Genomic DNA, 18527 nt, shown 5'->3' with positions numbered 1-18527 from the left:
GATTTAACTTTCATTTTGTTTGATTTATGAGATCATAAATCCCAATGGAGCTATCTATGAGATTTACTGCTAGAACTGTGTTCTACTGGATTTATATTTCTCATACACTAAACAAAATCAAAGATTTACATTTGATGTCAATGATAACACACAAGACAGGATCATTGAATGTGTATCGTAAAAATTTAGCGAATGGAGAGTTTTGTATTTATGTAAAAACCACTCGGGACTAAATACTTATAAATTCGTCTATCACAATACTACACACGTTGATTTTATTTTGTTTGTTTTTACTTTATCTAACGGACACTTTCCTTTGGGAAATCATCATGAAGATCTTCTATCTAATCAAACGCGACACCAAAGGCGTCACTTCATCCCATGTATCTTACACATACATAGTAAGGGAGGCAACCCGACCGTCTAGTAAAACATTTCAGAACAATTCTGTATATCTTATTACCATTCAGGTCTATTTAACACAGGTATGGCATTTAGCTTTAATTAGGTGCTGGTCTGAGGCAAACTTTATACTCCGATAAACAATTTTTGATACTAGTATATGAATTCAGTTGGATTAGTCGTTTGCTGATCTTATCGCCTTGCGAACTACCAGCGAGTCATTTGGAGGAAGGGTTTCATTGTAGTAGCAAGTGGCTTCTTCATTGATCAACATACGGGAGGTCCGCTAAATGTTATCCAGAGCAATTACGGTAAAGCGTCTCGCTCGGGGACACACCTAAGTCAGGACTGATCGATCCGTGTCCCAGGTTTCTGGGAACTGCAAATCACCAGAGTAATTCTTAAAGTGTTTTGAAAGCTTTCAAAATACAAAACAATTAAAGTGGTCCTTGCAATGTATTTATCTTTTTTAATCGAAAATGAAAAAGTTAATTTCATCACCGGTTGATAAAACATAATGAGGAACTATCATATGAAATCTTTCTGATATGATCACCAAAGCCTAAAATACCAAATGTTGTTCAATCACTTTAATTAAACTTTCTTTTCTATATTTGTCAAATCATAATAAAATTGTAAAGCATCTGTATAGCCACGCCCCTTGAGGTTTCCAGCATTGGGTACGCGCCCAATTTCAGTGAAACCCATACTTCGCCACAATTTCACAGACACTTCGTTTGATACAAACACCAGATTGAAGAATGAAGCCTGGTAACCAAGATCACGCGAAATTTGAAGATAATGTCCAACCATGAACTTCCCGACACCTAATCCTCGAGCTGATTTCAACACCGCAAACCCTGCATTACATATATGTGAACATCGGCCGGGGAAATTAGGTTTTACGTAAAAGCTTCCTAGTACTTCGGCGGTATTGACGTCACGACAAACAAACACGTCATGTGACAAGTAATACGACCGGAAGTCGTCAACATTAGCAAGGTCTTCCTGTGGGTAGCTATTGCCTTCCTCGTTAACGATATACTTCATTATAGCATGGACTTGTGCCTCGTCTTCGTCCTTGTAATAATCTAGGATGACCTTGCGTCCATCTTTGAGCTGTCCTTTAAGTGGCAGGTACGGCAAAACGACATCAGATTTTTTCTTCTTGATCACGTACGCCATCTTAACTGGTCAGACTGAACTGTAATATGAACAGAATAAAATAGAACTTACACATAATAAATAAATCTCCTGAAACAAAAACTTCTATAGTGAATCCTTCATTCTATACCGACAGTGCAAACCATAAGATATTTTCTTATTTCGTAATATCCCACGTTTGAATTTCGAGTTGGGCGTTTGCCTTAGCCAGATAGGGTAATGATGTCAGTTCTTTCTGTCGTATCCGCCTCGATCTTTCGGGCGCGTGATACAGGTAATAACGTAAAAATAATCAGTTTGATGTCCAAATAATTCAACGTCAAACCGTGTACAAATTAAGGTATTTCAATATTTCTAGCATTCAATGACAGTTGAAATGAACATCATTTCATTAAAGACGTATTTAACCACCCAGACAACTGTCGGTACCTAATTTTGGAGGAGTTATTTCCCTTCTATGAAACAATCACGTGAAAGCACCGTGAGATTTCTGGGGTAAACTACTTGAATAGTGTAGCAGTGGATAGCGTGTCTGAAAGAAGGAAAATTAAATCTTTTAAACTTTTTTTTTTCAACTTCAACCAAACTTTCTCATAATGAACAAGTCCTCCAATGCAGCCAGACTAGAGACGTATGTTGTATACATCTAGTCAGACAGTTAAGTCTAAAATACATACATGCAAGTAGAAGAAAAACTTTATCACATGTTCGTCAATTTCTTGTCTCCCTAAATGCTTTGTTAATGACGAAACATCAGTTTAAATATCCATTTACAAAAAGGACCATTTTTCTGCTAAAATCTGGTATATGTGAGGACAAGATTGAGTTGGGATTGTTGAACAACAGTAACCAGTAAGGTTTGATAATTTTCTGTTTGTTTGACTGCCAATCATACACATACGTCTACACGTGCTTATAAAATCATCTCTATTTCAAGAATTCCTGATCGCGATAACTACTACACACAGGTGTCAGGACGTTCTCGCAAACCCCCATTAGCGGCGATAAGTAGCAGAGTATCGCGGCACCCACTCTAATATGTTAATGTACCCATGGATGATGAACTCAGTCAGGGACACCGAAATATCATAACCCGAACACGATCCATATCGTGTCGTCACCCCACGAAGTTACATGATAATGTTTATGTAATAGAGACGAATACTATTGTAACCCTGGTAAAATACTAGCTGCAATATACCACTCGGCTAGAGAGAACTTCTCTTCAGCTCGATTGGTCGAGCGTTAGACTAGTAAGCCAGGGGTCCCGGGTTCGATTTCTAGCGGAGGCATCGAGATAAAAAAAAAAAGACCTCTGTTAGTTGGGCGCCCATGTAGGGACCCGGGAATAGTACTTAGTCGTGTCCCACAAGCATCGCTGTAACCCCTGGAAACTCGAGGACGAGTTATTTCCTTGAGAGGGAGTATGTAAGACATACAAGAGAAGGGGAGGTGTTATTGAAATAAATACATATGTAATAAGATACGATGATGGTGGACGTCACGATGACATTCTATTATAGGGAAAACGTTTTCGCTCTGCTTAACATCAGGTACTCGTTATTCTGGAAAAAAACTCTTCAGAAAATTGTGTTTGCCACAACATTGTAAATCCTAAGTGGAACCAACGTTTAATGGGAGGTAACCCATACAAAAAACCGCACAATTGATCGATTGATTTCTTGTTCCATAGTTTAGTGTCATTGTCACCTAAACTGTGCAGTGACGCCATCGCCTTTCTAGCCTTGCAGTACTGTATGATATATATATATATTATATTGTTTCCACGTGATGCCACCCAGACATAGATCCCCACCAGGCTACACGTGGCCTGGCGTTCTTTTTCCTCTACGGGGCCTTTCATAATGCCTCGTCCGCCATTGAAGTGGGCATTTGTGCATATCATACTAGTTGAAGTAACCAAGTGTGCTGGTCTTACCTTAGATGGCAGTATGTTTTCTACTGACCGACAGAAATCGCTGGAAGTCAATTCTGTACACTGTGCTCAAATCGCAAATGACGATATCTAACGGGGTCAAGGCACGACGACTTATCAAATACGGGGCCCCAATTGGGGAAATGCATAAAATTGGACTTTGAATTAAAGCCAAATTAAGATTTAAATTCAGTTTTGATGTTCAAATAATGTCATTAGAGTAAATTATGATACTAATTCATGTAAGAGGGGAAGGGGCGGGGGCGGGGGGGGGGGGGTAACACACATGCAAAATGTATTCAATAAATAAATCTTTAAAAGAATCACATAATCAATGATGCAAGACAGTATTGGAGTATAATGTGTATATACCACATACATGCGTGTACTCTAGAAAAAAAAGTACGAGGTTGATTTTATAATCTTATTATATATGTATGATGTAATGTTTCTGTACCACGTGCTATGTGTGTTCTCTATATATATTTAACTAAAGAGCCGATTTCGTAGTCTCATTATAATAAAGTGAATCTTTACAGAGATTGATTTAAAATGTTGAATTTGGAATGTTTTTGGAAAAATGGCTATGATAATATTGATAAATGGCAAGCATACACAAGAATAGCGCGGGGCGGAACAACATACGGTCGTCTCATTACTTAGAAGTATCCGGGATCTATTGTATCGAAAAGAATACAAAAATGGAGACGGTAATATTCAAAATATCAAGAGGAATAACGGTGCTGTACAGGATGGATGGAAAAACCGTAGAAATATCTGGACAAGATTAAAATCCTTGAAAAAAATTGTTATTCAACATAACACAATCTCTCGTTATGGTTTTCAAGTCTGAAAATTATTAAAGAAATATGTTAAAAACTGAGGGAAGAAATTTCTGAATAAGATCAAACGATGAAAAATAAATTGATAGATAGATAAATCCAAAATTCTAAAATTACAATGTAGTAATGAAAACATAATATTACGTTATTAAGCCTATCAAATTCAAAGAAATTGTCGTAAAACTGTTAAAAAGCTAGAACAACAAAGGGAATTAACTCCTTCAAAAATTGTTGAATCAAACTGCTGTGAAGACAATTTTATTGCCATTTTACAAAACTGAACATTTCTAAATACCATTTGTGTCTGCAGGCAGACTTCACGTATATTTAGGTGATAACAGACTAAGGAGATAACGGATACGAAAAATTCTAAAAACCCATACATGGTTAAAATAGGTCTTAGATTATAGTCTACTCTTAAATGTTTCTATCTCTTCATGGCTTTTAAACTGAAAGAAATCAAAAATAAAAAAAAATAGTAAAAAAAAAAAAAAAAACACATATACATAGCAAATTCAGGTGTCGAAAAAACGTAACTGGAATTGCATTAAACACGCAAAGTCAGTAAAACATACCTTGATATCCGTTTAATGTTTTATATGACTAAGAGAAAACATTGGGTGTTTTTTTGGTATAGTAAATCATAGACTTAAATCATAGTTATAACGTCCATAAAAATATGTTAGCGGGAGCGTTGTCATCAGCTCCTGTTTACAACGATGAACTTTTCTTTGGTCTATTTTTTATGGATGGGGATATAGCGAGCAATTTATTCCAACATTAATGGAATTGTTTGGCTATATGATGGCGTAATTTGATCCCCATCTTTGTAGTCCTGGGTATATTTTTTAGGATCTCTCTGATTGGATAACATTAACTACAGTTGATTAGTGCACTGTTAATGAACAGGAAATTGTAATTGTCATATTTTCTGTCGTCATTTGTTATTGTTAATAAATAAAATATTTCAATTTCAATCTGAGTCTGGATTTGTGTATTTAGAATAAGTATAACCCAAGTTACAAACAGAGCACATCCTTTGTTCGGTGCAGCCCAAAAGGATGTTGCAGGACAAGTTTGATTAATTTCCGCTTTTCGGTGATAACTAGTAGTGAGTTTCAGTTGACGGTGAGATGATGGAATACCCAAGAAAGTTATATCTAACTCTTGTTCAATCCAATGTTTGATTCGCAACTACCATGCCATTAGTATACCAATAACACATACTGTCGATTTTACGTTAGAAACAAATAATTATCAACACTGTTGAGGGGAATTAAAATTATGTGCATGTGTTGAACACATGCAAAAAATATAACTTATATTACACTATCCTTTGTACAGAAATTCTATAATATTAAATATAACAAGAATGCTGCTTTCCATGTGTTGAAAACCGAAATGACGGGGACACCAAACTTGCTGTTACACGTATTACCAAAGTCCCCATATAAACTTCAACCCACGAAAGTTTATTAATTTTACACTCTGCATACGGTTCTAGGTTAGGCGAAAAACATAGGTATTAGTTGCTCTTTACACAAAGTTTATATCAGCTAATTTTCAATTTTTTCAATTTTTAAAATCTGAAAAATATACATCTATTTTATAGTAATTGAGTAATACGACGGCAGTGCTGCTTTTGGTCAGAAACCTTAATAACACATAGGTCTCTCTTTTTTGTCGTATTCTTTTACTTCAAAAGACCAAAACTAAGTACCTTGTCGTAATACCGAATCCCCGTTCATTACAGACGGAGATGTGTAGAGAAATATTGGCAAAATGTTGATAAACGGTTTGCTGTATCGTAGGGTGTTGACCATGGGCCCTCTTATTGCTGAACGAAATACTAATCCTATATTCTAAGGCATGTTTAAAATTCAGGTCAATGTTTGTATTAAACGGTCGTTTACCGTGCAATCAGAGTAACCTCCCTTCGTACAGGTAAAACTGAATACCGGTTTACAACCCTACTGCCGTCTCACCTGTGGCTTTTGTGTTTGTGTTCCCGAATGTGACACGGTGACTTCCTATACACACGCACTCGACGCCGGTTACTCATTCTCCGTGCATTGTTAACTGCCAAAGCATCGTGTGTGTAAAAAAGCAGTTCAAAATGGCCACGATATTTTGGATTTTAAGCGTTTTATTAACATTTTGTATCACCGGAACTACAGGTAAGTTCTATTTATAAAAGTGACCAGGTACACTCAATATGTCAATTTGTACTTTACGGTACGATATAATGTTAAAAACACACTAAATCAACATACATGAAGTATTGTAAATTGACAAGTTGATAACTAATTCAATACATACAAAATATATGTAAGCCTGCAGATTTTGTTACTGTGTCTATTTGTGTGATGTATTCACAGGTGTGACTTTATAGATACAAATTAACCGCCAATCATGGAATCAAAAATTTAGGTCAGTTTCAGAATTACATGTATATATATACGACAGTTAACTTACGAAATTTGAATTTAATTCTGTGTATAAATAAACGTGCGGTGCTTTGATATGCAAAGTTATACATCATCATCTTTATTTGGAAATAAATGGAAGATAAGTGTTTACACTCAACTTCCATATTACCTACCTAGATCAAAATTAACATACATTTTAGGTCAATAGCAGATATACATGTATAGTCGGTCGATCTGTGCGAAAAGCTGTGATATCTTATATAAGACTGTAGACTGACTTCCATTCACTGTATATGTTATCTAACCATATATATCTTAATCTGTCATCAGACTAAACTGATCACTGGCATTTTGCAGTTTTTATTTATGTTTAAATTTAGCACGAAATCTGTTGAGCCAAATATGTGTAAAGCTTAGTAAATGTCCACTGAAAGCCCTGGAAAATTTTATACGTAGACAAGTGTTATATCTCAATATGTTACACAGATATAGCTACAGGGCACGATAGCCATAGGATGGTATCACATGTATTTTTACATAATTATACCTGACCCAGCCTATAGCTATATAACTTAACTACTTATTGTCTAAACAATGCGATTATTTGCATGGATCTGACTCACACGTCAGATATGGTATAATGGGTTATTTATAACACGCTGAAAGTTGGTGTCAAAATATATCGAGTATTTCTGGATGAACTTTACCTCGGGTGATATTACAACCAGTAGGACACATATTATTTACAAAGCTAAAGCAAGTGGTGTGGGCGTTACTGACCTAGGTAATTATATACGTTACACGGAGTGTAAACGAGGTAATATATTCCATTCAGAAATTACAAATACGTGTGGAATGTTGAAAGATGAACACGGAACGATCCAGATTAAGCAATTAATGCTGTAATTATACCTAAACTTTGTACTGTTATTATACCTAAACTTTGTACTGTTATTATACCTACCCTAAACTTTGTACTGTTATTATACCTAAACTTTGTACTGTTATTATACCTAAACTTTGTACTGTTATTATACCTAAACTTTGTACTGTTATTATACCTACCCTAAACTTTGTACTGTTATTATACCTAAACTTTGTACTGTTATTATACCTACCCTAAACTTTGTACTGTTATTATACCTAAACTTTGTACTGTTATTATACCTACCCTAAACTTTGTACTGTTATTATACCTACCCTAAACTTTGTACTGTTATTATACCTACCCTAAACTTTATACTGTTATTATACTTTTGTACTGTTATTATACCTAAACTTTGTTATTATACCTAAACTTTGTACTGTTATTATACCTAAACTTTGTACTGTTATTATACCTACCCTAAACTTTGTACTATTATACTTTTGTACTGTTATTATACCTAAACTTTATACTGTTATTATACCTAAACTTTATACTGTTATTATACCTAAACTTTATACTGTTATTATACCTAAACTTTGTACTTTGTACTGTTATTATACCTACCCTAAACTTTGTACTGTTATTATACCTAAACTTTGTACTGTTATTATACCTAAACTTTGTACTGTTATTATACCTAAACTTTGTACTGTTATTATACCTACCCTAAACTTTGTACTGTTATTATACCTAAACTTTGTACTGTTATTATACCTACTTTGTACTGTTATTATACCTAAACTTTGTACTGTTATTATACCTAAACTTTATACTGTTATTATACCTTTTATACTGTTATTATACCTAAACTTTATACTGTTATTATACCTAAACTTTATACTGTTATTATACCTAAACTTTGTACTGTTATTATACCTAAACTTTGTACTGTTATTATACCTAAACTTTGTACTGTTATTATACCTAAACTTTATACTGTTATTATACCTAAACTTTGTACTGTTATTATACCTAAACTTTGTACTGTTATTATATACCTAAACTTTGTACTGTTATTATACCTAAACTTTGTACTGTTATTATACCTAAACTTTATACCTAAACTTTGTACTGTTATTATACCTACTGTTATTATACCTAAACTTTGTACTGTTATTATACCTAAACTTTATACTGTTATTATACCTAAACTTTATACTGTTATTATACCTACTGTTATTATACCTAAAACTTTATACTGTTATTATACCTAAACTTTATACTGTTATTATACCTAAACTTTTTACTGTTATTATACCTACCCTAAACTTTATACTGTTATTATACCTAAACTTTGTACTGTTATTATACCTACCCTAAACTTTATACTGTTATTATACCTAAACTTTATACTGTTATGATACCTAAACTTTGTACTGTTATTATACCTAAACTTTATACTGTTATTATACCTACCCTAAACTTTATACTGTTATTATACCTAAACTTTATACTGTTATTACACCTAAACTTTGTACTGCTATGATACCTAAACTTTGTACTGTTATTATACCTACCCTAAACTTTGTACTGTTATTATACCTAAACTTTATACTGTTATTATACCTAAACTTTATACTGTTATTATACCTACCCTAAACTTTATACTGTTATCATACCTACCCTAAACTTTATACTGTTATTATACCTAAACTTTGTACTGTTATTATACCTAAACTTTGTACTGTTATTATACCTAAACTTTGTACTGTTATTATACTTTATACTATTAACTTTATACTGTTATTATACCTAAACTTTGTACTGTTATTATACCTAAACTTTGTACTGTTATTATACCTAAACTTTGTACTGTTATTATACCTAAACTTTGTACTGTTATTATACCTAAACTTTATACTGTTATGATACCTAAACTTTGTACTGTTATTATACCTAAACTTTGTACTGTTATTATACCTAAACTTTATACTGTTATTATACCTAAACTTTATACCTAAACTTTGTACTGTTATTATACCTAAACTTTGTAATGTTATTATACCTAAACTTTGTACTGTTATTATACTGTTATTATACCTAAACTTTGTACTGTTATTATACCTAAACTTTGTACTGTTATTATACCTAAACTTTGTACTGTTATTATACCTACCCTAAACTTTGTACTGTTATTATACCTTCCCTAAACTTTATACTGTTATTATACCTAAACTTTATACTGTTATTATACCTAAACTTTGTACTGTTATTATACCTAAACTTTGTACTGTTATTATACCTACCCTAAACTTTGTACTGTTATTATACCTTCCCTAAACTTTATACTGTTATTATACCTACCCTAAACTTTGTACTGTTATTATACCTAAACTTTGTACTGTTATTATACCTAAACTTTGTACTGTTATTATACCTAAACTTTGTACTGTTATTATACCTAAACTTTGTACTGTTAACTTTATACTGTTATTATACCTAAACTTTATACTGTTATTATACCTAAACTTTATACTGTTATTATACCTAAACTTTGTACTGTTATTACCCTAAACTTTGTACTGTTAATACCTTTTGTACTGTTATTATACCTACTTTGTACTGTTATTATACCTAAACTTTGTACTGTTATTATACCTAAACCTAAACTTTGTACTGTTATTATACCTAAACTTTGTACTGTTATTATACCTAAACTTTGTACTGTTATTATACTGTACTGTTATTATACCTAAACTTTGTACTGTTATTATACTAAAACTTGTACTGTTATTATACCTAAAACTTTATACTGTTATTATACCTTTGTACTGTTATTATACCTACTTTGTACTGTTATTATACCTAAACTTTGTACTGTTATTATACCTAAACTTTGTACTGTTATTATACCTAAACTTTATACTGTTATTATACCTAAAACTTTGTACTGTTATTATACCTAAACTTTGTACTGTTATTATACCTAAACTTTTATACTGTTATTATACCTAAACTTTGTACTTTATACCTGTTATTATACCTACCCTAAACTTTATACTGTTATTATACCTACCCTAAACTTTGTACTGTTATTATACCTAAACTTTGTACTGTTATTATAACTAAACTTTGTACTGTTATTATACCTAAACTTTGTACTGTTATTATACCTAAACTTTATACTGTTATTATACCTAAACTTTGTACTGTTATTATACCTAAACTTTATACTGTTATTATACCTAAACTTTGTACTGTTATTATACCTAAACTTTGTACTGTTATTATACCTAAAACTTTGTACTGTTATTATACCTAAACTTTGTACTGTTATTATACCTAAACTTTGTACTGTTATTATACCTAAACTTTGTACTGTTATTATACCTAAACTTTGTACTGTTATTATACCTACCCTTTTGTACTGTTATTATACCTACTTTGTACTGTTATTATACTAAACTTTGTACTGTTATTATACCTACCCTAAACTTTGTACTGTTATTATACCTACCCTAAACTTTATACTGTTATTATACCTACCCTAAACTTTATACTGTTATTATACCTAAACTTTATACTGTTATTATACCTAAACTTTATACTGTTATTATACCTAAACTTTGTACTGTTATTATACCTAAACTTTGTACTGTTATTATACCTAAACTTTGTACTGTTATTATACCTAAACTTTATACTGTTATTATACCTAAACTTTATACTGTTATGATACCTAAACTTTGTACTGTTATTATACCCGCATTTATAATAATATCAAAATCATATGATTATCTACCTACTCTATATTTAAACATGTAGCAGGAAAAGACGTATTTATTCGGGCCTTCATAAGAGGTACAGAAGACAGGGTTGTTTTTGTCGACAACCTGCCTTTAAATGCCCAGATATGAATACATTTACTACATAATTATGTAAATCTTTTAACATTCGCTGTGAAAACAAGTTATAAGGAGGATGATAAAAATTGAGTCAAATTTAAATCTAACAGAAAAATAAACACCTTCCTTGCTCGGTACCTATACCTCAGTCACTGCTCGGTTTCCACATTCCATGAAGGTTACTATGAACTTATCTAAATAATCTAGGATTGTCCTATCCGTGTTCAGTGTTTCAGTAAGTAACACATTTTGTACAAGTCACGATATATCTATATATTGATACAGTCACAAGTATTATTTGTAAAATACACGTATAAGCTCGTAGAAATTTACCACGCACTTAAATATAGGTGTGTGTGTGTGTGTGTGTGTGTGTGTGTGTGTGTGTATTATATATCCGTAATATTTACAGAGGAAACACAGATGTACGAATAATCAATTCTCTGAAAAATGTCGATTTCGCTAAACATCGCTAACTAAAATCCATCTAAGATTAGCTATTTGTTTACATCGTAGGTGTTGTCTAGTTTCTTTGGTGAAATAAATATGTTTCGCCTCTAAAGGGACACCGGTCTCTCGCGGATTTACCTCCGTTTGTGCCTCAACCCGTTTGTCCCGGATATCTACACGGGCAGTTAATACAGGAGGTCACCGAAAAACACCATCCAAAAAATTGGCCGAATTTTTCCGGAGTGTGATTCCGAAAGAAATTTAAAATACAGTAAACATACGATGCTAATTCTTCAATATTCGTACATAAATTATGGATATTTTGCTGCCGTATGCATGATTGCAATAATCTCATTGCAAAGGGGACATGGAGTCTCGACCATTTTCTGACTTTCATATGTTTGAACTTCTGTAAGTCTATCTAGCTAGGTCAGGAGAGAAGGACACATAATTAATTGACTGTACTCGACATACATCTGTCTAGACTATTAATGCGATATGCCTATGTAAGGTCACCATGTCGCTCTCCACACACGTGTGAGTTGTATTTAACCGTACTGGATTAAGGCCACCAAGTCGAAAAAATCTAGGAGGACCCTATGTTTGTAAATCGTAACATCAAGTCCCTTTAAGAGTCGTTGTCGAGAGATTTACGTGTTTTTTCCTCCGTCGAACGAGTTATCACAGCGTTCAGAGACTGCAGAGGTCAACGCGACGCATGTTTCATTTATACCTGTTGTAAATATCAATATATCTGCCATAAGAACGTTACACGAGTTGATACATCAAAGTTTACCAAGTTTATTTAACTGTGTGTGTAGAGCATTGGTTTTATGTGAAAACGGTAGAGCAGTGCATAGAGGTTTTATTGTGCTGCACAAGGGAAAGGTGAACGGCTTTTCTGACAAATGCTCCTGATAAGAACAATTAAAATGTCGTTTTTGTAATAAAAGAAATCTTAACATGTTACTAGAACTATTCACAGTGTGCAAAAATTTATGAACGGAAGTGGTGAACAGTTATTAGCGAGTTGTACTTTTATTTTCGTTTAGAATTCTATCTACATCTAAATGAATCTTTAATTTCTATGAGATCATGATTAACGTATCGGCTCTCCAAACAGTTAACATATAAAGCCGTAGACAAACTCCACTTTAATCGTGTCTCCGTTGATTTGTACAACAGTTTGGTTGTTTTGTCGATATACCAAACTAGTTTATTTGTACAACAGTTTGGTTGTTTTGTCAATATACCAAACTAGTTTATTTGTACAACAGTTTGGTTGTTTTGTCGATATACCAAACTAGTTTATTTGTACAGCATTTTGGATGTATTTTCGATATACCAAACTAGTTAATCTGTACAACATTTTGGATGTATTTTCGATATGCTAAACTACGACTGACTTAAATTTACAATCGATGCTGTAAAACTGTTGCAGCAATCACACCATATTGTGTCTGCCCGAACAATCAATCCATGGTCTCTCACGGAGCACTTTCTCGTGATGACATCATAACAACCTACGACCACGCGGGTTACCCAGGATACTCTAGTCCCCTTCCACATTAGGACCCCTCTCGCGCTTACATCCGGGCCTGTAAGAGCGATTAGTTTAAGTTGAAATAACTAATTTCTCGATTGTTGTAAAATAAATAAAACTGAAAAAATCCCACGACAGTAGAGTCTCGTCGATTTTGTGTTGAACGTGGCTAGGAAAAACCGGAGACAACCAGTAATTTTTGTAGGAACAAAACACCAATGTGAAAATTTTCGGACGAGTCCCAGTGATTAAGAGATATAGTGTGTTCTCAAAATCTGAGCGAGTCGCACAGGAAAAGTGTGAATCCAGGACTCAGGTAAACTCGACGTTTTCAATTAACCATGCTGAAAATGTCACAAGAAGTCTTCAATTTTACCATTTGATAGGAAGGTGTCACGTGTAATATATCTGTCGATGTGTTGGAGTTAGGTTGATGCAGGAATAAGTACAATATCTATATATATATATATATATGTATGCTTAAGGTCTTTCAGAGTTCAAACTATCTTCTTATAAAATGTATATTAAATGTTTAAAGATTAAATACTATCACTCGAAATCAAATTAAAGAATGAACTCTCCAAAATACTTCTCTCTGTGTACGTCATATAGGAGAAGATCAATCTGGATGTTTGACAAGACTGACTCACCAATTAAAATAATTTAACAGTGTGATACCAGATAAGAAAGCACTTCAGCTAGGCTATAAATTATGTTGTTCTGTACAAATACATAGAATCACATGTAAACATAACAATAAGATAAATAAAAACCATTAACCAATACGTTAATGTTTTATAAATTGCTTACTTTTGGTCATCAAACAAAACCTCACTATAACATGACAGTACGACAGGAGTTACCAATATGAAAACAAATGTTTTGGATATCTCAAAGATATGGTCTCTCAGGTCCTGACACTAATTGGTATTACACAAGGCCGGTACTTTGTGATACATGTATCTACAGTTTTGAGGTTTTTGTGTTTTAGAACAGTGTCTGTAGTGAAGGTAATTGACATTGGATTATGATAAAATGGTTAATGATAATTATAATTTCTTTATAAATTTCAGTCAACAGGTTACAGGTCACATATCTAATTATCTATGTAATAATATTCATCATTGTTTATTTCCTATTTAAAACGCCTTTACACCCGTTGGGTTAGTATCCGGTCCTGTTGGGTTTGTCCGTATCAACCCCTGTGCGGAAGGCTTTAGGCTCTGTCACCAGGCCGAGACGTATAAATTCAGAGAGATAACCCTTCTTGAGTCTCAGTCATTCCTCCACTCTTCCTTCCCACTCTTCCTTCCCACTCCTCGAAAACACATGCACATGCACTCCTTCCCACTCCGCGAGAACACATGCACATGCACTCCTTGCCACTCCGCGAAAACACATGCACTCATCCCGAAAACATGGGGAGGTGTTAACCAACATATTGTACCAAACATGACCTCGCTATATTTAGGCCTAAAAAGTAGATCTCTAGACAAATAAGGTTAAATAATGGGGGTTGTTTTATTTGTATATAACACGATTATCTGGAAATATTTCGTAATCACTGGTATCTTTACAACACACGGAAACTTTCACCGGCTCTTCGAGCTCGGCTGTTTGTCTATCGACTGTGGGAACAATCTGTAGATTTCGCGTGTTCCAAAGATTTTTCTTTCTAGATGTTGACATTATGATAAAATATTAGTGTTCATGACATCACTGGGGCAATGTCAACACGATCATCAAACAATTGAGCTATAAATAAGTATGACAGATCAGATAATCAATACTTACCTGTAAACTCCAGTTAGATCGTCATCAGTATCTTACTTTAAAACGCCATTGCCTGATATATTTACAGAACTTTAAAAGATATCCAGAAAGTTCAAAACTTGTCGTTTTTAATATCTTCATTATATCTTATTTATTAGTTAGGAAACAGGTATAACAAACGAAATACTATTATTAAAAGACCACAAAATGATTTGCCAAAGGCCGAAAATGAATTCTGATTGGCCAAAGGCCGAAAATGACTTCTGGTTGGCCAAAGGCCGAAAATGACTTCTGGTTGGCCAAAGGCCGAAAATGAATTCTGATTGGCCAAAGGCCGAAAATGACTTCTGGTTGGCCAAAGGCCGAAAATGACATCTGGTTGGCCAAAGGCCGAAAATGAATTCTGATTGGTCAAAGGCCGAAAATGACTTCTGGTTGGCCAAAGGCCGAAAATGACATCTGGTTGGTCAAAGGCCGAAAATGACTTCTGGTTGGCCAAAGGCCGAAAATGAATTCTTACAAGTTAGGATACTTTCATCAACAAAGTAGATGATGTTTCAATTCGTATTGATCAGAATTGAAAAGTTAAAAATCTCTGAAGGTGAAACAATCAAGATTTGATTCGTATACAGTGAAGTGACACATTATCTGATCGCATGTCACTCTAAATTGTTTTCTTTTCTTATATAAATACACGTTTCGGCAGATTATGTACAAGGTTTGTGGGTCATGTAACTGCAGACTCACTGAATGTTCACATCATCTGATCAGTCAGTATTGTCAATGTACATGTTTATTAGTGTCTAATTACTTCCTGTTTACCCTCTGTATCCTGTACCGCGTGAGCGATATGTTGTTTCATCGAGAATTTGACCGTTTATAAAATTCCTTCTCAAAAAATGATCTTTTTCACAAAACTAGTGAAGTGTTCAATTCCAAGAAATGTTTTGTCATGAGTATTGTCTATTACGTCTTGGTTGAAATATATAGACAAATTGAATTCAATGCGATCTATATCCTGGAATGATTGTTTTTGTCAAAATATGTATATGAAAAACTCCACATTTATATTAGACCGAGAACCTTTTGAATTAGTCACTGCCCAATCTTATAATAATCACACGACTACACAACATAGCAGTAATTTGTTACTTCAAAACAGACGCACAGCGAATTGGAAACACGTTTGACATGATATAACAAAAATGTGTTACTTCAAACCAAACACACAGCGAAATAGAAAAAAATGACGTTTCATATAACCAACACGGAATAAAAACTCATGTACGATATATTATCATTGTTATTGTTTGTTTCAGGTTTGGAATGTTACAAGTGCAGTCACATGATCATTACGTCAAATCTGACGTACCCGGATGACGAGGTCATACGTCAACTGGCTCCCGGGTTAATCAACACAAAATGCAGACGCACGGACAGTAACTATGTTCAAACACAGAACCAACAGAACAATATGAACAACAACAATAACTGGAATACAGGGAGCCAGACTGGAATTCTCTACCCGAACACTTGTAATGTGGCAAGACCAGGGTCACAGAAGGTCGTGAGATGTGGAGTGTGGGAGGGAGATGTTTATGCTACAGTGTTTAGTTCCAAAAGTACGTATATTGTTGGTGTTAGTTAAATGTTTTTTGTAAATTTTAAAATAAGAAAAATCAAAATTTAAAACGAAGAAATTATAGTCTATTTCTAAATTAAGATTCAATTGAAAAAAGCATGACTAGAAGAACCGAACGATTCCCATTGAGACTTGACAAAATAATAGAATATGTCTGTATGTTTTGGATGTGTAATATAACAAGGTTACCCTCTCAAATTGACGGACACCTGCTACACATTTTAACGTTATTGTATTTAATTTTTTTCGTTTTCATAATTTAATGATATATTTAACATAATATAGAACGGATCACAAGTAAGTCTGTTTAGTACGTGTGTACTTAGTATCTAACACAACATGTTATATACAATATGGCGTTGCCTATATAGTATGTGTATATACAGGAACATTATCAGTATTTACGGATTTATCAACTACATGTAGATATACCTCTTATTGACATCAATACTCTCGTTTCAATAAAGTTTTAATTTCTATAGCAGATATAAAAGTTATTTAAAGTACGAATTGATCCAATGCTATCAAATATATTTTAGAAGTAAGAAACACGAAAGAAATGGTAAAGCATGAAAGACCAGAGACAATGGAAAATAGGATCGTTAATTTAAAAATCTTCAACAGCATTGGCGTGTACACATTTATCTACACTTAATACATTTCAATTCCTTATAAAGTATTTTATAATTATTTTTGTTTTATCGCCAGAACTGGTGTTGACGAGTTTCGCCTTTGGATGTGCTGAAGTAGATGAATATTTGGCGTATGGCTGTTACAGCCATTCTGGGGAGGATGCTGACAAGGTTTTCTTCCAGGAGGTTCTGCAGGGATCCTTCCGCGACAACGTGTATGTGACCGATTTCCGTGGACGACTGTGTCTGACCCAAGACGCCGCTTCCCAGCTGATATCGAGCGCCAACAAACTTGGAGTAACCACCTTTTTCTGTCTTTTAGTTGTATCCGTTGTAACTTTCGTTGTCACCAGAAGGTTTTAGTTCTTTTTCAATTATAGTTGTCTTTTTATTTTATGTCGTGCGATCACATTTTTTGGTATTTTATTTGCAAGGTTGTGTTTGATGGAAGTATACTTGTGTCTGCGATATTGTCTGAGAGTGAAGTTCCGTGAGGCTTGTGTTGTATCTCTGTACAAATGCGGTTGTGTAGGCACGTTTTATAAATGTACGGTACATTTTTGTAGTTGCCGTCCTGTTTTACATAGACATTGAATAAAATTCTCATTTGAAGGAAATTCATTGATATGTGACTATGTTCCTGTTATGATTAAATGTCGTTCAATTTCGTCCTTTTTACTAGTACATGTGTTTAAGGATCAATTTAGCCCTCTTTACTAGTACATGTATTTAAGGACCAATTTCGTCATTTTTACTTGGACATGTGTTTAAGGATCAATTTAGCCCTCTTTACTAGTACATGTATTTAAGGACCAATTTCGTCATTTTTACATGTGTTTAACCTATTGACCAATTTTTCGTGTTTGTTCCGATTGTAATACATTCAGTCAAAGATTGATGATAATTTGTCGACAATGTCAAAGGGAAGCGTAGTTCTGATG

General features: G+C 33.7%; 2 protein-coding genes across 2 annotated transcripts; one reads left to right on the top strand and one right to left on the bottom strand.

Moving 5' to 3' along the window:
* Window positions 1-906: 906 nt before the first annotated feature.
* On the bottom strand, window positions 907-3581 carry LOC132548707 (uncharacterized). The gene is made up of 2 exons (XM_060212585.1): window positions 3506-3581; window positions 907-1606 (listed from the first exon to the last, which is right to left on the bottom strand). The coding sequence occupies exon 2, from the start codon at window positions 1585-1587 to the stop codon at window positions 997-999; it is 591 nt and encodes a 196-aa protein (XP_060068568.1). The 5' UTR covers window positions 1588-1606; window positions 3506-3581; the 3' UTR covers window positions 907-996.
* A 12183-nt stretch (window positions 3582-15764) lies between these two features.
* On the top strand, window positions 15765-17949 carry LOC132548690 (uncharacterized). The gene is made up of 3 exons (XM_060212570.1): window positions 15765-15774; window positions 16632-16934; window positions 17663-17949. Exons 1-3 carry the CDS (start codon window positions 15765-15767, stop codon window positions 17947-17949), a joined length of 600 nt encoding a protein of 199 aa, XP_060068553.1.
* Window positions 17950-18527: the final 578 nt, after the last annotated feature.

Source organism: Ylistrum balloti, unplaced genomic scaffold (assembly GCF_031769215.1).
Source record: "Ylistrum balloti isolate Yb309-2 unplaced genomic scaffold, AGI_CSIRO_Ybal_v1 Utg370024, whole genome shotgun sequence".
In the NCBI taxonomy this organism is placed as follows: domain Eukaryota; kingdom Metazoa; phylum Mollusca; class Bivalvia; order Pectinida; family Pectinidae; genus Ylistrum; species Ylistrum balloti.
The sequence above is the reverse complement of the archived record's forward strand: the minus strand, read 5'-3'. Positions and strand labels throughout refer to the sequence as shown.

Excerpts from the sequence above, each read along its gene's own strand:
- LOC132548707 (XM_060212585.1), bottom strand. The coding sequence starts at position 1,587 with ATGGCGTACGTGATCAAGAAGAAAAAATCTGATGTCGTTTTGCCGTAC.
- LOC132548690 (XM_060212570.1), top strand. Across the intron at positions 16,935-17,662 it reads TACAGTGTTTAGTTCCAAAA|AACTGGTGTTGACGAGTTTC; the intron begins GTACGTATATTG and ends TTTTATCGCCAG.